The 24,185-nt window shown below is 36.0% G+C and overlaps 1 protein-coding gene across 1 annotated transcript in view; it reads left to right on the top strand.

The window, feature by feature from the left end:
- Nucleotides 1-5,169: 5,169 nt before the first annotated feature.
- The window catches only part of LOC150106780 (phosphatidylinositol 4-kinase type 2-alpha-like), a 148,888-nt gene continuing 129,872 nt past the window's right edge, over nucleotides 5,170-24,185 (top strand). The window contains exon 1 of the mRNA XM_090393316.1: nucleotides 5,170-5,630. Coding sequence (XP_090249442.1) covers nucleotides 5,292-5,630 — 339 coding nt within the window. The 5' untranslated portion in view covers nucleotides 5,170-5,291. The remainder of the gene's footprint in view (nucleotides 5,631-24,185) is intronic.

The raw sequence follows: 24,185 nt of genomic DNA, 5'->3' as shown, positions 1-24,185 counted from the left end.
ATTCGTATATAAAGGAAAACTGTCAATAGGAAGTTAATAATAATAATATAAATTTATCATCTAGTATTACTGTGGCATCCCCCCCCTCGCCCCAATGAAAGCACATATGAGAAATTGATAACGATGATGTTGATGATGATGATGATGATGGTTAAATAATCAATTTCCTCAATAGTTCTTTAAATTTGTAAATCATGCCCCCGGGTTGACTATGTGTGACATATCTATTGAAAAGATGATGTTGGCTAAGTTCAAATGAAAAATAAAGCTGGTATCCATTTCGTTTACAGTTTTTTTCTTTTTTTTTTTTAATACAGCACGATCTCAACTGTTTTGAGATACAGCGAGGATGATTTTTGCAATCATACTGCGACCATTTCGACAACATTATTAATATACGACTATATCTCCAAAATACTAGATCATTTGGTACTGTACCTAATTTGGCTGAAATCAGCGATTTCAAACAATATGCTTCGAGCAGTAGATCTCATTCTTGAACAAATACCCAGACCAAGTAAAGAGCATTTATATCTGCACACGATTCACAAGCAGGGTTCCTTCAAGGGACAAATTATTAACAGCTAATAAATACTGGCTGCCAATTGTCCTTAAATCCTGATATGCGTAGGTATTCACTTTTTTTTTTTTTTTTTTGCAAAGAACGGTCATTGCGAAAAACTTGAAGACCTGAGGGAAGCAAGAGGTGTTCTGAAAGAGCATAAAACTGAGGTAAGAGAGTTTGCGAATAGAGAAGTGAGTGGCATGACTGACGAGAATGAAAGAGGAGAAACACAAAACGGATAAGGAAAGTGAGGGGCGGGGGGATGTCCGAGTAGACACTGAGTGAGAAGTGGATGTGATGATTGCAGAAGTCGGTGTGCGAATGTACAAGAAAGGATTAAGATCAAGGATGTCAGGGATAACACTTGTGTCTGGGCAGAAGTGTAATATTACAATTACATTACACGGGCATTTCTATCGAGTCCTTAGGCTCATCCAGGGAAACCCTGAACTTCATGCCAAGCATTATCCAACATTTGCACAATATCTGTTCTGACTTTGCTTTGAATTCATTCACAATCACGGTACCCACAAAAGACTGTGGCAACTTATTTCACTCATTCGCTACTCTCCAAGCAAAAAGGCGTGGTCCTCACACCCCTGCTAATTGCAGTATTTCTCAATATCCAATGGTGGCCCCTAGTTTTTACACCACCAAACCTACTCGGAAAAATTTCCTCTATATTAATCTTGTAAAAACCCTTCACTAATTTGTATTTCTCAATCATATCACTTCTTATCCGACTATCAGCAGTTTATGTAACCCACAAATCTTCAATATATCCTTATAAGTGCATTCCAGAGATTCTTGGTCACTCGCCTCAAGATCGTCTCAACCTCCTTTTCATCCCAAGAAACCAAATTCACCAGTACTGCACAATATATGGGGTCTTAGCAAGACTCTAAAAAGTGGTAAAATAACCAGCTTATCTCTGCTCTTCAGAGTGTTCTTCAGTAACCATGTGATCTGATGAACTGTTTTAGCCACTTTTTGAATATACCATCTAAATTTCCACTCCTTATCTGCTAGCACTCCAAATCCATGGCTTCATCAATTTCATGAAGTACAGTTTCCATCAATATGGTAAAAAGCTGGTAATTTTTTCACTACAAAATGAATAACCGTACACTCCTGAATGCATAATCGTGTACTCCTGCCACAGCGAATTGATATCCATTATCCTTTGCCCATATGCCAGTCTATTTAAATCATCCTGCAAAATTGAACAGCATCTTTATTGACTATTGCTCTACCCACTATTGCATAATCAGCAAGCAACTGAACAGTTCCTCTAAAATCGTTTCCTATAACCTTAATGAACAAATTAAATAGTAGTGGCGCAAAAACAGAGCCCTGTAGCACGCCTCTAGTAACAGGCCTTCTACTGAACTTCCTGAATACACTACTCTCTGATAGCCTTCCAACAACCACCCTCTTATCCACTTCATTAATTTTATACCCATCTCGAGGCACGGCAATTTATTGATTCGAATTCTCAGCGGTATCTTGTCAACTCCTTTGGCAAATCCAACAGTATCGTTGTAAACCCTATAGGTTTATCCAATTCATCTGTCCCTCTATTATAAAGATGAGCAAGTTACTGAGGCAACACCTACCTTTCACAAAATCATGTTTCCCCATATAATATCCGTTTCCAGTCTACCAATTTCTGTATTATGTATGCTCTTGACCAACTTCTCCAATACTCTGAATATGACTCCTGAGATGCTGATCTGTCGATAATTTGCTACCTCAGTCTTGGGGCTTCCTTTATGCACTGGAACTATTTTCCTCTCTTTAAGGTTCAGTAATATCCTATGTACATCCAGTTCATTAATTTCCATATAAATCCTTTCCCCTCTTGTTAGCATAATATCTCCCCTGCATGACATTCTCTTTCAGTGTTCACTTAGTAATTAAATTTTTCACCTGGTTTAGTTTTGCCATTCATTAAAATTATTCTCCCATGATCATTTTCCTTTTTACTTACAACATAACAAAAGAACTCTTTGGAATTATCTTTGGCGTAATTTCCTCTCATACTTTCTTGCCATATTGGTCATCTTTCTGGTCTGCATTTTGTATTGCTAATGTGCCTGTTGATCATCATTCTCTCTGAATTCCCTCCAAAATTTTTTTATGTTTTTGTAGCTCCAGCTTAATAATGGTATTCATCAATTTAACTCCCACTTGATTTATCCTCTTGACTATAGGCATGCATTCTGGTATTATATCCCTCGTACATTACTTTTCCACTTCCCACACACTATCAACAATTAGACCTTGAAGGTTCTCATGCCATGCCACTGCTTTAAGCAATCTTCTAATTTTGTCATACTTACCAGCTCTGTAATTCCACATACAGTATATCCCTCTAAACTGAAACTTCCACATATTTATCCACTTCCCATGTCAAGACTATGTGATCCCTCTTAGCACTTGCTAGCAATGTGGTCATCTTGTTTATAGACAATTTCTCTGATGCTATTACTAGATCTAGCACTCTCAAACCACTAATACATTCCATCACATGCTGCCTCTGGTAATTGTTTCTTAATAACTGCATAAATTCCATTTCCTTCCTCCAATGTGTTGTTCTTTCGTCCTTCCCATCTATGTTCCCATACTTGAAGTCCCATAATAATTACCCGCCCTCCACTCATTTGTTTTATTTGATGAAGCATATTACCCACCGCATCCTTCACATCTCCTAGTCCATAGTAGCAACTGCATGTTTAGTCCTGCTGGCCTCTATCTCAAAACAGATGGTCGCCTGGTTTCATAAAGGTGATAAGTTGTTAGGGAGGGTTCATGGATAATTGAATAAGTCGATTTCGGGTATCTGAATATCGAGTATGAGGACAGATTGAGATAATGCAAACTGCAGAGCCCAGTGGATAGACGGATGGGGGGATCACGATAGATAGATATATATAAGTTGGTAAGTGGTAATTACCAAATTAATGTGGATGAGATTTTTTTATAGAATGTCCAGAGACAGGGAATAACAAGAGGCCATCCATGGACGATGTGAGCAAGGGATAAAGAAGTCGATTTTTTGCATGGAGAGTGGTCAATCACAGGAATGCATTGCCTGAATTGTGGTGAGTGCAGAAACAATGAATGCATTTAAGTCAAGGTATGATGAACTATGAGCTGTGTGTGTGTGTGTGTGTGTGTGTGTGTGTGTGTGTGTGTGTGTGTGTGTGTGTGTGTGTGTGTGTGTGTGTGTGTGTGTGTGTGTGTGTGTGTGTGTGTGTGTGTGTGTGTGTGTGTGTGTGTGTGTGTGTGTGTGTGTGTGTGTGTGTGTGTGTGTGTGTGTGTGTGTGTGTGTGTGTGTGTGTGTGTGTGTGTGTGTGTGTGTGTGTGTGTGTGTGTGTGTGTGTGTGTGTGATTAAAACTCTGAGATTCGGAGGAAAGAAACTCACATGCTTGTGGGATTCGACAGATCGACTTATTCGGGAACTAGCTGAAGAAAGACCTAGTATACGAGTAAGTTCTAGTCGGTGATTAGAATCGAAACTAGAACGATATTTCTTGTGGCGGTAGTCAAAGTTTCTCAAAGATAGATACTTAGTCATGGTTACAGTTCCATTTCTAGGTCCACGATCGGTCATGGACTTTGTAAAAAATAGATACAATTAGCCAACCCATAGTGCAAATGTACTATAGGTTTGCAAATACTTTTTGTGGTTGGGAGCCGCATAAAAAAATAATAAATAAAAAACATTGCAGATTTCTGACAATATTGGTGGTGTGACAGAGCATGCATATAAAACCTACAGAAAACTGAATGCTGCCGTTGGGCTGAAGAAGAATAAGCAGGTTTATGAAGAAACTACATTAGTCACTTTCAATTTCTGGAGTAAACAGTATACGGATGAAAGCATTAATCTCTTGTATGAAAATTTTGAAGTTCAGATAACAAATCTTGCTATATTGAAAAAATATCATCCATATGCCTCTACTGTACTGTACTGTATTGTACTGAGAGGCTTCGGTGTATGTTAGTCGCTGTTTGGTTAAGTTCATTGCAATTATAATGCGTTCTTTGTCTCAGATCAGAATTTGGGAAATTGAGTAAATTTCCCAAATTATATATATATATATATCACGATGATATATATATATATATATATATATATATATCATCGTGAACCATTTCGCTTTACTTTACTTTATCACCATAATCCAAATAGACCAAAAGAGATCATACCAAATCCCAGTAATTAGAATTCCAAGATTTATCTTCTTTTCCTGATATGAGGACTTGTTTTATTCTTAAATAAGCAAATTCGTGTTAAATATCACTTTATGTATCGTTATATTTTCGTAATGCAGTGCTATGTGTTAAAGTGAATTCCCATTTTTTGTAGATGGATGCTTCATTTCCAGGTACGGTTTTCCACGAAATTTAGTTTTTAAATGGGCAATTTTTATATTTATTAGTTATAAAAATTCATTAAAACTTAATACATAAAAGTCGCTAACATTGCCTCTGCTAACAATTCGGCTCTGATGGGCTACTTTCTTTTTGGCGAATTCATTGTATCCTGCAGGAAGCGGCTTATTGCAATCAAGTTTCGGTGTGCATCACATGATTGTCACTTCACATATACCGTAACTGGTGTGCGTTGAATGAGGCGTAACTGTTTGTTATGTGTTCTGTTTCGCCACTGCGTTGAAACGTTTGTTATTACTCTTTTGAGGTGAAAAGATTCGACAAATGAGTAGTGAAAACACCCACTTGAAGTCGTTTGCATCTGGGGACGATCAAACTCAGATACATTCTGAGGCGGAAGATCAGATTGTCCCCGACGTTACCTTTGCACCATCCACAATTACTACCAACATAGATTGCTCGAAGGAAAACATTCGTGAAAATCAACCTCTTTTGCGGAGGTTAGACCATGATGTTTTTTGTAACATGAACCAGTTTCCTGACGATCCCCAGTTTACAGCTATAGTTAGAGAAGCAGAATTAGCCATTTTAAATGGTGTATTTCCCCAGAGGATATATCAAGGCTCCAGTGGAAGCTATTTTGTGAAAAGTTCCGATTGTACCGTAAGTAAAAGTTAAGTTTCTTTCATTGGTCATTAATTCGATGATGTATCATTATATACAAGGATATATTTATTTAAGTGTTTACTAACTTTACAGCCGTGGAATAAATCAGCCCGTCTAAATGACAGGTTTCTACAATGCCTGCCTGTTGTACGATTTAAAACAACAACAACAAAACTTATCAAACGAGATTGAATTCAGTATTTTTTTATAAGAATAGCAAATATGTTTTTCTTCTACTCCCTATCCCCTCTCGATTTTTTAATTTATTTTTTATGTTTTTTTTTTTAAATTTAGTATACCACGGTTAGTACTTTTTAGTAATGCAAGAAAAATTTGAGGATCTGATGTGAACCAGATGATAAACGACTTGCTGAATGAAATTTACAGGTTTATTATTGTTTCGTAAATTTTCTAACTCACCTAAGAAAGAAAGAAAAATCAAGGAATGAAGGCGGACGTTCTTAATTGAGTTCAACAAGTGAATAAGTGAAAACACGCATTGGAAGCAGTATCGTTTTTTTTATCATTCAGGCCTCCATGGAGTCAAAAGACTCATCGCGGGATGATTTATCTGGGGACAATTATAGAAAAAAATATATATAAATCCCAGAATGACACTCCTAATTAATATATATATATATATATATATATATATATATATATATATATATATATATATATATATATATCCATTTAGGAGCTTTCGACAAACCCACAATTCTTAAAATCGTTTAAAACAGAATTTGTATTTGAAAGGAAATATATGACCAATAACTAAGCAAGCTTTTTATTGGTCATTTTACAAAAAATACTATTTACAGTTACTAAAAACCTGTGTGGGTGTAATTCATATCAGTGAAAATAATATTTTATATGAGTCAATCTAACCTACATGATCCAGATAGAATTCAGTATATGAATTCCATCTGGCCCATGTAGAGAGGAAGGAATTCAGTATATCAGATGTAGACTTAGTGAAGCTTTTACCAAGACTTTAGGAATTTACAATCAGATTTCCCATGGTTTGTTTCAAGTAAAAGAGATTGGTCAGCTGCATTTCTTACAGGGAACAAATCTGATTGTTTTATTGATATCCCAAAAAGATTCCTTCTGTTCATAATTGACCAGTTCCATGCATTTGATAAATGTATATTTCAGGATGACTGTACCATATAAGCTCCTCTGTAGCACAATTGGAAGAAGAGCAGAACATTGCACCTTTCAATTGGAAAAAGACCTGCGTTTTTGTTCTTTTTTGTGACAAAAGGAATCTTTATATGGGTTTTTTCAACTGAAGGTGAGTTAACTGCTCTGATACCAAGGTTTTTTTTTCTTCATTAAAATTTGGTTTTCATCTCATGTACAGGTAAATTAGCATGAGAACATATCTAATTTACAGTGATAGCTGGTAAATAGCATTGATGGTATTTGTCATTGTGTGTATTTGGAAAATTAAGTAGTGAGAGATGGTGAGACGTATGTAGTGAAGTAAAGCAGAGTGGCCTCTTTGATGAATCCTTAGGCTGCATGGAGATGTCACATAATAATATCATGGAGGTAAGCATTGCTATATACTTACTTCTGTTGATTAGTAATTAAGAAGTAGGGGCCTTTTTACAATTTCCATTAATATTTTATCCTCTCTCCCCACTCCCTAGTAAAAGAATACCTGCAGAAACAAAACATCATAACACTACTATTGCCTGGTAACAACCCAGGTCTTAATCCTGTTGTGCATTGCGATCTTTTGATGAGTAGAGTTAATAAGGTAGAAAATGCACTGGTTATTCTAATTTATAAAAGAGGAATAAAGATGACTGCAATAACTATAGGGGAATTAGTCTGCTAAATACAGGAATATTAAAAGAGAAACTAAACTGTATTAGAGGACAAACTGCTAGAAGAACAGAACAGAATAGAAAAGGTCTATCTTGCATAGATTCAATTTCCACTCTAAAAATATTAATTGAAAAGCAAAGAGAATTTCAAAAAGAAACACATTCTTTTTGAAATTATAGGTCTCATTGATTATGAAAAAAGCCTTTGACAAAATAATAGACAAAAGTTATATAAAATATTAACCAATCTAAATATACCAAACCAGCTGCTACAGTCCATTTAGGAAATATACACCAGAAATAAAATAGCAATCAAATTAGAACAAATATCAGAATGAAAAGTCATATCAAGAGGTGCACAAGGATGTATCCTGTCACCTCTTCTTTTTAATGTGTATATATATAATTATAACGATCTGCAAACAGCATAACCCATTTGATATACGAATAAATCCACAAATAAAGATAGGGAGACTATTATTTGCAGATGATCAAATTGTTATTAGCCATGTCAGAAGATGATCTACAGAGATCAATAAAATCATTAAATGAAATTTCAGAAATAAAAAAAATAATCAAAAGTAGAGACAAAATAATGGTTTTCAAAGGAGAAAGCCCAATAAGAAGTAAAATAGTGATAGATAATAAAGTATTAGAACAAATAAATGCTTTTAGATAGCTGGGATGTGACTTATCATGTGAAGAGGAAAAAATGCAGACATTAAAATATCAAATTTTGTTAAAGTAAACAGCATAATATATAATAAATAATATATTTAAGCTGTCCTTGATACAGAAACACAATAAACATAATAAAGAAGAATGAAAAAGGGGATTCAAATGGCAGAAATTAAATTTCTCAAAAATCAGCTGAATATACCTAGTGGGACCATAAAACAAATGGAGAAATTTTACAATCCCTGAATATAAAACTAATTAACCATCCCTGAATATAAAACTAATTAACCACTATATAAGGAAATGTAAATGGTTAAAACATCTAAATCGAATGGACAAAAGTAGACTTTCATAAATACTACAATATATGGATATAAAATAAATGGAAAAAGAAGAATTGGATGACCAAGAAAGCAATGGCAGCAGATCAGAACATGCTACTTGGCCTAAAATCCATGATAAGAGGAAGAAGTAATAGAGTAGAAGATACCAAGAATGAAAAGCAGGAAAGAAATGGTGAATGTGGCATCAAACTCAGTAAGAATATTGTGTGCAGTCTGCCATCACGTTACAGAAATGTGCTTCAGTGTCAGAGGTAAAAGGTAGTCCAACAAAATACTGATTAAACGACAAATACCATTTTCAGCCTAAGGTGCGTTACTGTATATTTAATATTCAGCATTGCTCATGTGATATGGAAAATGTGGAGAATAATTTGACTACATTATTGTATTTTTGGTAATTTTGTAAGGATTACACAAATGCTAATTTGCCCCCCCCCCCCTTTTTTTTTATTTATTTTTTGCTGGAGAAATTGCACTTTCAAAATGAAAACATTACTTGCAACCTGGTATTTTGTATATTACTTACTAATAACAGTATTATAGAGTATCAGAAATAGGTTTCATTTACCTATCTGGCACATTTATAAAATAGTTAGATTCATTACTAAAATAAAGAACCAAAAGGATTCAATTTAGCAATGCAAAATTACATAAGCAAAGTGGATATTAGATCCAGCATTATTTCATAGTTTTTCTACATTTGGCATTTGAAATAATGCTGGATCTAATATTCACTTTGCTTAGACGTTGGTTATGCATTTTTACTAAATAGCTCAAGGAAAATACAACGTATACTATGATATACATTAAAATAAATTTTAATATACTTCCAATATTTCGGCAATGTCACGTTGCCATTTTTACAGGAACTTAAAAACAAGACACGTGCACACAAGCACAACAAACAGTAAATGAGGACGAAGCAGGAAGCTATTCTTTCTCTTAAAAGTCCTGATGGTGCCCCCTAGCAGACAATGTTGGTATTCTTGGGCGATTGGGCTGAAGGTCTTCTGGTGTAGGTTTCCCAAATTTGGGGCAGTCTCATGCAACCAAATTTGTTGAGGTTTGGATTGTTTCTTAGGGCTGAGGCTGATTCCATGAAAAGCCTTTCGTATTTGAATTTACTATAGTGTATTATCGTGGCTTTCTTCCACTGTATTCTATGGCGGGTGTCCAGCGCATGGTCTGCAAGACCAGAGTGACTGTATTGGTGAAACCGGATGTAGTCCTTGTGTTCTGAAATTCTGATATTAGCTGTCCTGCCTGTTTGGCCAAAGTAGAACAGCTTACAGCTGCAAGGGATCTGGTATACACTAGGTAGGTCTAGAGGGGGAGGTTGGTCTTTAGTAGAGAGGATAAGGGATGCCAATTTTTTATATGGTCTGTAACAAGAAGTTAAGTCATGTTTTTTTAGGATTTTTGTAATTACATTGGAAATTATGTTGATACTGATATGCACTAGATCTTATTTATAAATTGTTTGAAGTATGAGTAATTATAATTAAATTAACTGCACCACTAATGTGGTCAAAGAATTAGTTTTAATGTTTTGCAGTACATTTCATGTGGTATTGCCAGTGTGAACTGAGAACAGGGATATAGAAATTCAATAGCAACCAAATATATTTGCATGCAAACAGTTGACTGACGGATAAACATCAAACAGGTATATAGTGGAGTCACTTGCTATTTGATTAAAAGTGATGTAGAGATTCTGTTGGATGACTTAAATAGACTAACAATCTGGACAAGAGATGACAGTTTCCAGTTTAATGTAGTAAAGTGTGAAGTTATGCACTTTGGAATGAAAGAAGTGAATACTGTATATTACATTGATGGAACAAAACCACAGGGAATAGATGAGGCTAGAGACACCTGTTCCTATCAAGTCAGAGAAATTATTCTTACTGGCATTGAAGGGCCTCCATTCAACTCGACATTGTTCATCCACTTTTCAAGCTCTGGTTTAATAGAAGGTGTGCCAAAGCAGTTGAAGATAAAAACTCAGCTTACTGAAGGTTGCTTATAAGAAGAACCCCAGGTTTATACTCAGCTTATACTGAAGCATACAATAAATGCTAAACAGCCATCAGTAACAAATCCAAATCCATGAAGGCTAGTAGAAGAATACGTGCTTTCTTCCCATTCAATTGGAATGGGAAGGAAGCACATATTGTCTCTTGCAAAGGCCATTGAACACAATTTTTGCTCACCAATGCTTCCACTTCTCTTTCATCCAGGTAGCACCACTGTCACAATACCTAAAGATAAATATTATCACCTAACATTGCTATTTTCTTTTCACTTCTGCATAGATGACCAAGGCACATCATCCACTACCATACCAGAAACCAAACACCATATGCCTTCTTTAGTTTTTCATGAAAAAAGATATCAGAAGAATGCTAAACAACTTGAACACTTAAAAGTGTTCTGGTTCTGATAGCATCTCTCTCTCTCTCATTTTACTCAAGCATTGTTCTCCAGAGCTAACACCTGTCCTATATCACCTCTATAGTCTTCTATACTTAGCTTGAACTTATCTCGGTGTTTAAAATACTCCAAAAAAAAAAAAAAAAAGAGAGAGAGATAAAAGTCTGGCATCAAACTACTAACTGATCTCATTTCTCTTCAGTCAACTTTTGTGATCCTGCCAGTTAATCTGTGACCATGAGTATGGATTCTACTCATCAAGATCTGCAGCTGACTTCTTAGCTTGCTTCACCTACCATTGAGCTTTTTATCACATTAAGCATCAAGGTCTGCTAATCAAATTATCCTTTGGCTTACCTGCCACCATCTGTAAATGGGTAGCCAGCTTTCTCTGCTCATTTACTGTGTGCCGTGGTGGATGAGTCCTTCTCTTTGAGCTTCCATGAGTGCCTCAGGGCTTTGACCTATCCTGCTACCACTAATCGTATCCACAACTTTTCTAATGATTGTACAACCCCATTTAACCTACTCATCTGACAGGCTATGCAGTGGAAGACTTCCTAAGCTTCAAAATCATCCACTACCAATACCTTAAACACCAATCTCCATACCATCCTTGTGGGATAAGGACAACTTGGTTATCCTCGCTTCCACCAAAATGCTCCTGCCTTTTCTCACACACAAGGGATCTCAGCTCACCTACCCTAACACTTAATAATACAAAAATCACCAGACAAGATAGATCAGATCTCTTTCTCTCTGTTTAGAGTGGCATTTACTTCTAGCCTCTGAAAAAACTTAGCATTCTCTTCTGCTCAAGATGCTATTTTTCACCCACTCAGCTACTAATGCAATAAAAATCCATCTATCCTTAGAATGCTGTTCGTGTTTTGGGAGTGTTTCAGCTCAGTGCCTATTCTATAGGCACTTCCATTTCCTCTTGGTCTGTTAAAACAAGAACAGCAGCTATCTTACATCTCTTTTCAGCACAAGTGCAAATGCACTGAACTTGCTTCTCCTCTTCTTTTATTCCATCTAGCTCTGTTCTCTGAAACATGATAAAAAGGATATGATAGAAACATAAGCTGCTAAAATAGTTTTATAGAATACATGCAGAAGAAATTTTTCATAACATAATAGGAAAGAACTCGACATTGTCAGTATTCAGGAATGTGTTAGCAGAGCTAATCTCAGGTGGTATGGTCACTTAAATAGAATGGGAGAGGAAAGATTAGCAAAACAAGTGTTCTATGCCAGGTTGGCAGGAAAACGACCCAGAGGAAGACCAAGATATAGGTGGATTGATACAGTACAAAGTGCCTTAGACGATAGAAATATAAGATCTGATAATGTTGGAGTCTTGACAAGTAACAGACTGACTTGGAGGAAAATTGTAGATAGGAAGTTAGTAATGATGTAATTTTTTCATGTAGTACTGTCATATCCTGTACACCCCTTGAGGGTACATGGCAGGAATTTGATGATGATGATGAATAGGATATGGCAGGGGGAAATAAGCAATCACTCCTGGAAGTTGTGTAAAAGTGAAGTTAACAAGGTTGTGATAACTAAAGTTTTTTTTTCATGAAGAGTGATGAATGTTTGGGATGGGTTGCCAGGTACAGTTGTAGTGTTTTATCAACAAATAAATTTAAGAAGATTTATGACAGGTATTGTGTGAATAATAATTGTATGGAACTCTCTTGATGAGTTTTTGGATTCCATAGCTCTACCCAACTTTGCTGATGATGCAAAGTTGGGTAAAGCAATTGTAAGTGCACAGGATGTCAAAATTTTGCAGGATGATTTGGATAGTTTGGAGGACTAGGCTAGGGAAAATGGATGTCAATTTAATGTGGCAAAGTGTAAGGTTATGTATTTTGGAGTGAAAAGATTAGCAGCAGTATATCACATTGGTGGAACCGTACTCCAGGAGATTGATGAGCCAGGGATTTGGGAGTGTTGGTGGATAGGGAGTTGAAGTTTGGGGGGGGGGGGGGGCACATTGCAAAAGTGGCCAAAACAGCTCATCAAATCACTTGGTTGCTGAAAAATATTTTAACAAGCAGAGATAAACAAGTTATTATTCCTCTATATCGAACCTTGATAAGACCACATCTAGACTACTGTGCCCAGATATGGGCACCAGGATTTCTTCTTGATAGGGAGGAGGTGGAGAGGATCCAGAGACGAGTGACCAAGATGATAACTGGTCTGTGGAATGAACCTTATGAGAACAGGTTGAAGATTTGTGGGTTGCAAAAATTGATTGATAGGCAGAAAAGGGGTGATATGATTGAGACATTAAAATTACTGAGGGGTTTCTATAGGATTAATCCAGAAGATATTTTTGAGAATAGGATTAGTGGTGGTTGATGAGGTTTATAGCTGGGCAAGAGTGTGGTTAGCAGGGGTGTTAGAACTAGGTTTTTTACTTGGAGAGTGGTGAATGAGTGGAATAAGTTGCCAGAGTCTGTTGTGTGTGCTATGACCGTGAATGAGTTCAAGGCGAGGTATGATAGATACTGTGTGAATGTCGAATAGTTGCTCTTGACATGATGTTAGGGCCTCCCTCGATGAGTCTGTCGACTCCTTGGAGTTGCCCGAGATGATGGTGATGATGATAATAATAATAATAATAATAGATCTCCATGTTTGTATAGTAATAATTATATATGATAGAAATAAAATAGTACTTATTTAACATAATTAAGTATGCTAATTTCCCAGATTTTATATAGCGATAGCCTGTTTGACCAAAAAATTGGATAATGTAATAATCTGTAGTCCTCTTGAATAAATGTTGCTGGCCTGGTTGACTGAGTGTCCAGCCAAAAGGCTGCAGGTTCGAATCCAGCTGTGGGCATGGATGTTTGTGATTGTTTGTGAAAATACTAGTGGTGGTGGGTGGTAGATGGCATTGGTGTAGATGATGATAGTAGTTGTGGTTCGCTGTGGTTAGTGGATTGAGTGGTGGAGACAGACAGTTGTAGAGTAGGTGTCCTCCCTCAATGAGTTTTGGACTCTTTGGAGGTGTCACATAATAATAAATGTTCATATCTGAATACCTTTCTCTGTAATAGTTTGGTGAGCATCATCCTACTTGTGAGATTTAACTAAATTGATATAATCCTCTTCTCTGTAAACAGATTCCAGATAAAGATAGCAGAACAAGTTTATCTTTTAACGTGACAGGAAAGTACTGATTTTATTAATGAGTTTGGTAAGAAGAGACAATCAAAATAATTCTCTAGATTCTAATTCTCACTAACTGTAAATAATTTTTTTTTTGTTATTATTTTTATTTAATGTTACTGTTGTTGTCTTAATCAGTTAGACCTAGTCTTCAGGTCTGAAATTGGCCTTCTGAATTTGCCTATTGTATCACGGATGGACCATTTAATTCAGTCAGAAATATCTGTTGTATTTTAACATAATTTCATATTATTAGTTAACCTCTCTTGTGTATGCTTGTTATTTGTCTGTCATAAGTACCTTTTGAAAGTTCATTTCTGAGCGTTAGGTCATCAGATTGCATCTTCTGGAGAATATCAAGGAATTATTATTATCCTAAGACAGGATAATAATAATTCCAATAATAATAATAATAAGGAGTCAAAGATTCATTTAGGAGGTCCTTTTGTCATACACATAGTTCATCATACTCATTCTCTGTAGACACCACCCTCTCAGGCAAGGCATTCCAATCATTCACAATTTTTCATGCAAAAAACTTGCTTCTCACTCCACTGCTTACACCTTTATACAGCTTCCAGGGATGGCCTCTGATTCTCCCTTGATCTCTCACCGTTTTCTGTAAAACCTCTTCAACATTCATCCTATAAAAACCAATTACTAACTTGTAGGTCTCTATCATATCACCCCTCTTTTTCCAGTTCACTAGACTCTGTAAATTGCATCTTCTCAACCCTTTTTCATATTCAACATTTCAGAGATCAGAAACTACCTTAGTCGTCACTTCTGGAACCTTTCCAACATCTCTTTGTCCTTTTGAACACCAGGTGACTAAATGTGTGTGTGCAGTAGTCCATGTGTGGCTTAATCAAGGCCTTATACAATGGAACAAGTGTTGTCCTCACAATTTTGGCAATGTGTCCCCTGAATTTCAGATCCTTATCCCCTATCACCCCAAAATTTCTTATTTCTTCCACCTCCAACAATATATTTCCACCAAGCGTAAATTCTGCATCCCATCATTGTTTCTCAAATTTTAAAACCTTACATTTTGCAATGTTGAATTGGCATCCCCATTCCTGTGACCTTTCATTCAATCTATTGAAGTCTTCTTGTAAGGTCACATCATCTCTACTCTTCATAGTTCGTCCTGACTTTGCACCATCTGCAAACAACTGAATATCTCCATCCAAATCTTTGCCAATTTTAGAGAGGTTTTTGGGGTGGTGGTGTACCAGAAACCTCCACAAAACCTTCAGAAAATTCCACAATTGAGTGAATTTGAAATTTGCACAGGTGAGAAGTAATGTCTTGAGTGGAAGAGTATGCTAGCGTTTTTGGATGTTGAAGAAGATATAGCCATGATGTGTTAATGCCAGAAAAAGCTATAGGTGAAAGTCAGCCCAGGAAGAAAAATCTGATCATGTTTGTTGATCTGGTTATTATTGTAAAGGGAAAATACAAGCCTCTTGCAAGCAATATCTTGTTTGTGAGAGGCTTGTGTTTTGGTAGCCTTGAAAGTTATCCTATCTCAAGAAGAATAGCAAGGAATTAGCATTTAAGCTCTAGTTATGGAATATCAAATAATTGTGCACTACACCCTTTGTCAAATGGGATATATTGTCTTCAGCAAAGCTTACTGATAGAATTTGAAGCCAGTGAGAGAAGGTCATTTACATATAAGAGGAAGAGGTTAGGTGATACAGAGCCCTGGAGTACTACTCGAGAATTGGTGGTTAGATCTGAGGCCATCTGTCATAACATGTAGTGAGCAACCAGAGAGGAAGCTGGTGACTGAATTGCAAAGAGTGAGAGGCTGTTCTTTATGCCAGATCTGATACGATGCTCTAGAAATGTGAAGAATAACCATGTGTGTTTCTTCAAACCTTTCTGTGACTTTTACCAGAAATGAATGGCAAGAGCTAGAAGCTCAGATTTGGATTGAGAGTGGCAATTCCCTATTATCACTAATTGGTGATAATAGGGAATCACTAATCATGATCACTAATTGGCTGGTCATCTTCCAGATGGTAAAGAAACTGACTATTAATTAGCTTCTCCATGATTTTTTGAAAGAACTTGAAAGGAAAGCAGTTGGATGATAGTTTGTTGGCTGACTTTTATCACTTTTTGGGAATGAACTGGGCTTAACATAAGCTTATTTCTGTCTTGCAGTGTGACTGCAATTTCAACAGGAAGCAAGTTTGCTGCATTTTGTCTCCTTGCAGAATTAGACTTGGATTTGTTGACAGTTTTTTTCATTGTCTGTAGTGTAAGGTGAGTGTGGTTCTAAAGTTCTCAAGTCACTTGTGATATGCTGAATTTTTTTCCTTACAATAACACGCCTGAGAATTAAGATTGGGATAGTTTTAGGGGATTGGAGAATAAAGGTCTTCATTCAGGTTAGAATTATTTCTATTATTTGGTCAGAACATGTTATTTGATCAGGAGAACAGCACCAGTAATCAGACCATGAAGAAGAAGAAATAAATCAAGGATGTCATCCCATATTGTACTGCTGTAATGCCAAAGGGCATGAGACTGAAAAAGCAAACTTGGATGAAGCTATGGTCTAAGTTAACAAGAGGGAAAATGTCATTTATTTAGTATATTTGGAAGGAGAACAAATTAAGAAAGATGTTAGCAGGATGATGAAGATTATCTGGTATTCTGGTGGGTAGATGGACTATATGTGTTAGGTTATTGCAAAAAAATCAAATCCCTCTGAATGCATGTCAACTTTTCTATGGAATTTGAGAATGTGAAACCACGTATGCTCTTGAAGAGTGTCAAGGATATACCTGCACTGTAAGAAGGGAAGGAGAGTCAAACTGCAGCCTTTAGGAACTAAACATGATAACAGCCCACTTCAGGCCTGCAGTATGCATGGTGGTAGTGTTTCACCAAGCAGTGAATGTCATCTATTATTTAGAGGTCTTGTTGCTATTTCTTCCAACTAAGGAAAACACTTTTATGGCTGCAGTAAATAGTTATAGTGGAACATGTGTGCTTGACATATTTAAATAACTTTCATGGCTTATACGTATAACAAAAAAAATATAGAATTTTATTCTAAAACTGCAATATATTTCATCCAGTGTTATGTGGATATAATCAGGGAGACAGACAGTTAACTACATACAAAACATGAATTACAATAATGAGTCATAAATCATGTATATATTAGCCTATGTCGCAGAAGAAGTACATGATTATGCTATTACAGTTCAAAGGAACAATTGCAGAAAAAGATGCATACATAAAAATAATTATTCATTAAAAAAAAAAAATTAGGAATAATTAATAGTGATCATTTCCCAAAACTTGGAGATTGCATGCAGTCTGCGATTTGAATGATTTTGCAGCATTTCATGTGTCTCTCAAGAAAATGACAATCCAATTTGAACTTGCTAGAATGAAGAAGTTTTGTCTGGTTCCAAAGGACTCTCTGCCTAGTGTCAATAGCATGAGAAGCAAGGCCAGACTTGTCAGATTCCAAAAATGTGATATAGTCCTAATGTTCTTCAATTCTAATCAAGGCAGAATGGCCAGTCCATCCAAAATAGCTAAGATGACCTGGTAAGAAAACAGTGGTAATGTATCCTTTATAGATGGTAGGAAGAAAGACAGTTTGCAAGCTGGTTCAGAGGAAGCATATAGATTGAATTTATGAAGAATCCATGCTATTTGTTCAGAGATTCCTTTAAGGTAGGGTATTGAAATTCCTTTCAGATCAGATTGGAGTCTGATAAAAGGATAATAATTATCATTAATTTTTCGAATTGTCGTTTTGTTGTATCCATTACACATCAGATATTGCTTTTAATTTTATTCAGTTCATCTAACAGAAGGGAATGAGAAGATCAGATCGTATGAGCTCTGTGTACAAGACTCTTGATAATACCTATCTTCTGTGATAAATGATGGTGGGAGGATGAGTGAATGTGTCTACCAGTAAAGGTTGGCTTTTGATAAACTGGAAATTCAACAATGTCTGTGGGATTATGAATTAATAAGGTATCCAAAAAGATAGTTAGCTATTGAATTCACATTCAATAGTGAACTTGATATGGGAGTGCAGTAAGTTTATTTTCTATAGGAACTGAAGTAATTCTGCCTCAGAGTGGGACCAGACTGCAAATACATATCATCAACAAAAACATAACCATATACAAGGATGAGGAAATATAGTGTCAAAGAGTTGTTTTCTAGATGCTCCATAAAATAATCAGCTAAGACTAGACTTACATAGCTTGAACTTGTTAGTGACGTACTATTCACTTTGAAGTACAAGGAGTGGAGTGTGAATTCCTATATTAAAGGCGTCTGAACATGTTACCTGCATTCTAAGAAGGCTCAGTTTAACACACACTTTCTGAGTTACACTTAAACCCATTAATAAAAAATTAAAAAAAAATCACTTTACTGCCATCATTCTCTGCTATCTTGATCTGGAGCCAGACCTAATGCAGTTTGTCATATTTTGGCCAAACTGGTCAGAGAAGAGAATTACAGAATACCAGAGTATATGAAATCAATTAGCCCTTACAGGTCAAGTCTTGCACATGGAACGAACACTTATCATAGGATCCTTTATACAGATATCAAATTGTTATATAGAAGTGCTTTGAATAAAAATATTAGCTCAAAGAAAGTATAGAAATGTTCTTACACTATCCAAATCTTAACCACATTCCTCATAATAAAAATTTAATGGAAGGAATATGGCACAAAGATAAATGATCAAACAGCAGGTTAATCTCTGCACTGCTTTCAAGCCTCATTTGAAGCTGGTTCTCCTAAAAATCCACTTAGGAGAACCTTGTAAACTCTCTGTTCCAGGCATTTACAAGGTTCCCTCATTCTTGTAACTTATCATATTATAATGAAACTGGGAGATCTGTTAACATCCACCTAGATGAACACAAAAAGTACACCCATCGCCACAACTATGGTCAGTCTAGTCTGCTTGACTATGCCTTAGATACCTTGTACAGGATCAAATAGAATAAATTATGCTTCATCACAGCAAATACAAACTTGAAAGACTCTTCTTGGAATTTAAAAAGTCATTAAAATAATTTAAAATTAAAAAAAATAAAAGAATTTAAATAGTTATTAAAAAACCAATCTTAATAGATATGAAGAACCTCTGCCCAACATTCAAGGCTAGCCAGCAGCACCTATAAAGAGTACCCTCATAGGACTTTATGCTTTAAATAATCTGTTTTCTTCCACTTACTTTTGTGTATTATTACAATTTTAATATTGTATTCCTGAAGATGTCTCTGTGACAGAGACAAAATATTGGGATGATTAAACCAGCTCTTTAATTATTTCTCTTTGTGCTGTATTCATTCCATTAAAAAATTTTTATTATGAGTGCACACCAATACCTTAGTCTAAATACATGCTTAACTTAGTCCATTTATACTTGAAACCTGAAACATTTGCATATACTTAATTGTGTTAAATAATTATTTTTTGTTATATACTTCCTTCTTTATTTTCTTCTTCTCTCTTCCATCATCTATGTGGATTATGATGAGGCCGAATGAACTCTTTTCACTTGTCTGTTCCAGGAGAATCCGAACAATTCTGTCCAGTTTGGTGTTGCTTGTTGTGATTTGGTTTTCAGGTCCTATTTTATTTTGTCTATCCATCTAATTCTGGGTCGTCCTTTGGATCTTTTACCTTCCATTGTTGTATTCAGGGCTTTAGATGGTAGTCTTTCTGTTCCCATTCTGGTCACATGGCCAAACCATCGCAGTCTTCTTTCTTGGATTTTGTCTTTATTTACTATTTGGTATATTAATAGTATGTTGTTTAGTCTCTGACACGTCTATTATCAATGTAACACTCTTTACTGAATTTAACATTTATGACACAAATTGGCTCCCCTTCTCTGTCTTATTCTGGTATAAAACAAAAGTAAGCCATCTCAGCCTTAAAAAAAATTGGTGTCTTTTTTTTTTTTGTTCCAAACATTACTTCTCTCCTACTTAGCTTCTAATGCTTTACAAATCCAGGTTTGCATCATTATCATATTTTGCAGGGTGAAAAACTTGAGTTCTATCAGTGAAAATAAAAATTGTACCACCTTTATGTGATACCCGCAAACTTACCTTCACTTTTTGAAAAGCCTTTATAATCCATCCATTCATTCAAGAGTGAGTCTGTAACCCAAATCTGCATTTTTTTAAATCAATCCTTGTGAGTTGGAAGGACCTATAGCACATCACTGCCATGTTGGGAAAGAATCTGTTGCCATTTTTCTTGGAGTGTTGAAGGTTGTTGTTGGGGAACATTTCATGAGGGAGGTCTAGAGAACAGAGCAGGAGCAGTGTACTTGCAGTTAGACTGAAATTGTTGTGGCTACAGACTGAGCAACAGATGCTCTAGAAGTCTAGACCATTGGTGTCCTATAATTTTTACACAAGATCTACTTCTCCAATAAATATCCATCTGTGATCAACTTTGTGTACTTATAAAAACTGTGTATTTGTTTATTTTTACTTGAAATTTTTGTTTACCTACACATCATCCTAGAGAAGAACCAAAACAACAAGAGGGACTGCTAAGAAGTTTAAGAAGCTAAATATTAAATACTTTTTTTTTTACATAATATTTGAATGTTTGGAAAGGAAGACAAGTTATTGTCTTCAAGTTTGGATATGAGCATATTTAATTTCTGCTTAAAAGCGTTTACAGATATCATGTCAGTAATTATTTTATCCCATTCTTGCAGTTCCAAATGTAATTCATTTAATTTGGCTGTAACAGCTGTAAGAAATGCTAAATCTGATAGCCGAATAGCTTCTTCCAACCCCTTGTAATCATCACCTCTTGCTGCAAGAAACTGATAGAATGCATAAGCATTTCAAAATGTTCTTCATTATAATTTTCTTCTACTTCAACCTAAAAAGCCACCTTTACAGACTTTTTGTTCGAATGTGCATTCAGTTTTCTGCAGTCAACCCTGGTCTGAAAATATTAAATGGAAAATTCCAGAAATAAACAATTTATAATTACATCAGCAAATATTTCAAAGCCAAATGTTTGTGGAAACTATGAAAATTTTGTAAGTTGATCTGATATCTTATGAGAATACAATCCTCGGCATCTCCGAGTTGCATTTAGCTCCTTAAGTCAAATAGGTAGTGCAAGCTAAGTCAACTTGGGGATGCCAATGATTGTATCTCTTAAGCTGTCAGGTCAACCTAAAACTTTCATAGTTTCTATAAACATTCGGCTTTGAAATAATGTTGAATCTAATATCCACTTTGCCGTAATTTTACATCGCCAAAATGAAGCCATGTGGCTCTTTCTTTTAGTAATAGACAGTTCGGCTGATCCCAGAGGTAGTCCAACACCAGGGCAACTCCTATATCAAATAGTTGCAAAGGTGGAGAAAGCTATGCACACCTTGCAGCCTTTCAGAAATCAGAAATTGCACGCCATTCCAAGTAGTTCTCGGTTATCAGATCAACTTCATAATATCGCAGTGCTTGTGTTCAAGTAACCCTCATGTTACTTAATAATGGCCTCAAAAGCGTAAAAATAGTGATGCTGGCAATTCGGCTATGCCAGAATTGCCAGCATCACTATTATTTCACTTAAAAGAGAAACTGTAAAGTGCTTTCTTTTAAGTGAAAAAAGTGAAAGTTCTAGTCTTCATAAAATAATAAATAAATAATAATCAATAAAAAAAATATGCTGAGGTTGCTAAGATTCCGTTCACATTCAGATAACTTTTATTACAGTATGTTATTATAATTGTTCTATTTTATTATTAGTTATTGTTGTAATCTCTTACTATGCCTAATTTATAAATTAAACTTTATCATAGGTATGTATGTCTAGGAAAAAACATAGTATATATATACTGTATATAGGGTTCTGTACTATCTGCGGGGTGTCTTCGAATGTATCCACCATGGATAAGGGAAGACTGCTGTATATCCATAATTTCTTTCATGTTTAATATTTTAGTGCACAAAACTTGTTAGTGTATTATACAGTGATAATGTCAAAAGAACAAAAGTGTACACTCGATTATTGCTGTCTTAAGAGAAATATATGACTATATTCTTGGTGATTGACTAAAAATCTTTACATGATCAATGTTACAGACACTACTGCTCTAGATAGTAATAGAGAGTGTTTAAATTATTATTATTATTACCTACCTCCAAGGAGTCCAAAGACTCATCGAGGGAGGCACCTACTCTACAGCTCTCTGTTTTCACCACTCAATCCACCAACTACCATCATCATCTACACCAACGCCATCTACCACCCACCATCACTAGTAGTATTTTCACAGACAATCACAAACATCCATGCTCACGGCAGGATTCAAAACTGCAGCCTTTTGGCTGGGGGAGCAGATACGCTAACCACTCGGCCAACCCAGGCCGGCAATATTAAATATCTGTTACTTAAAGTAACTCCAGTTATATTTCTTAAAAAGCTGACAAATAGCAGTACCAGCTATTTGTCAGCTTTGACAACTATTATGATGTTAGATCAGAATTGACAATTATTAGAATGTTAGATCATGTTAATGTGCACATTAATTTCATTTGATATAGGATCTCTGTTGAAATTATCTATTCACTTTCCTGTATTTTCAAATTATGTATTCAGGTTTCTGTAAAACTGTATTCAGTTTTAATTCAGAAGAAGAATAAAGGAAGAAAAATTGTTTGACATAACTTCCTTTTCTGTTAGAGAACAGGAAAATATTTGCCTTTGTTAAACTTTGACTTCTTTAAATATTCAGCTGATGAGTTATGCCAGTCTCATATGGGAGTGGGAATTCTTCCTTGCAAAACAAACCAGCTATAGAACATACAGTTATATTTGCTTTATTGTCTGTTGCTAACCATGAAGCTTTCACCTTTTCAGGACTTCCTTATATTTACCAATTGTTTGCATCATAGCTTGATGGAATAAAGGAAAATTACAAAAGATTATTATTATTATTATTATTATTATTCAGGCCTCCAAGGAGTCAAAAGACTCATCGAGGGAGGTCCTTCCTAAGACATAAAGTCTGTCAAGACTCACTGAGGGGAGGTCCCCCCCTGAGAAACACAAAGTCCATCATACCACTCTTTAAACTCACTGACCGTTCTCGCTCCCACCACTCCATCAGGCAATGCATTCCACGGCTCAACCACCCTCCACACAAAGAAACCACTCCTTACCCTCCTGCTCACAGTTTCCTTTCGTAACTTCCAGGGATGGCCTCTTGTCATCACTCCTTCCCGCTGATCAACCAAGTGAAAGAACTTCCCAGTGTCAACCCTGTAACCACCTCTCAACAGTTTAAAAGTCTCAATCATATCACCTCTCCTTCTTCTATCCACCAAACTCTGCAGTCCACATTCTCTCAGCCGATCCTCATAACTATCCTTGTACAGTCCTGAAACCATCTTTGTCATCCGTCTTTGTATCCTTTCCACAGTTAATTTATCCCCTTCAAATCCTGGGGACCAAATCTGAGAACAATAGTCCAAGTGTGGTCTGATCAGAGACTTATACAATGGAATGATAACCCTCTTATCTCTGCAGGTCAGTGTCCTTCTCATAATAGCAGCAATCCTCTGTGTTACCTTCACCACCTTTGCAATATGTCCCCTAAACTTCAGGTTTCTATCAATCATCAACCCCAGATCTCTTGTCTCCCCTACTTCCTCCAGTATAACTCCTCCCATAGAGTATGCAGCATCCCATCGATGTTTCCCAAACCTCAAGACCTTACATTTTGCTGCATTAAACTAACACCCCCATTCATTTGCCCATCTATCTAGCTTATTTAAATCCTCTTGCAGGGCTACCACATCTGCACTATTACTAATAATCCTTCCCAGCTTCGCATCATCTGCAAACAACTGAATATCCCCCTGCAATCCACTGGCTATGTCATTGATATAAAGGTTAAACAATATAGGTCCTAGTACTGAGCCCTGTGGGACCCCACTTGTAACCCTCTGCCTCCTGGAAACTGCTCCACCATACACAACTCTCTGATACCTATCAGACAGCCAATCCTGAAT

The sequence above is a fragment of the Typopeltis vanoorti genome, chromosome 5 (assembly GCF_054136105.1).
Source record: "Typopeltis vanoorti isolate ZY-2024b chromosome 5, IOZ_Tvanoo_1.0, whole genome shotgun sequence".
NCBI lineage: Eukaryota > Metazoa > Arthropoda > Arachnida > Uropygi > Thelyphonidae > Typopeltis > Typopeltis vanoorti.
The sequence above is the reverse complement of the archived record's forward strand: the minus strand, read 5'-3'. Positions and strand labels throughout refer to the sequence as shown.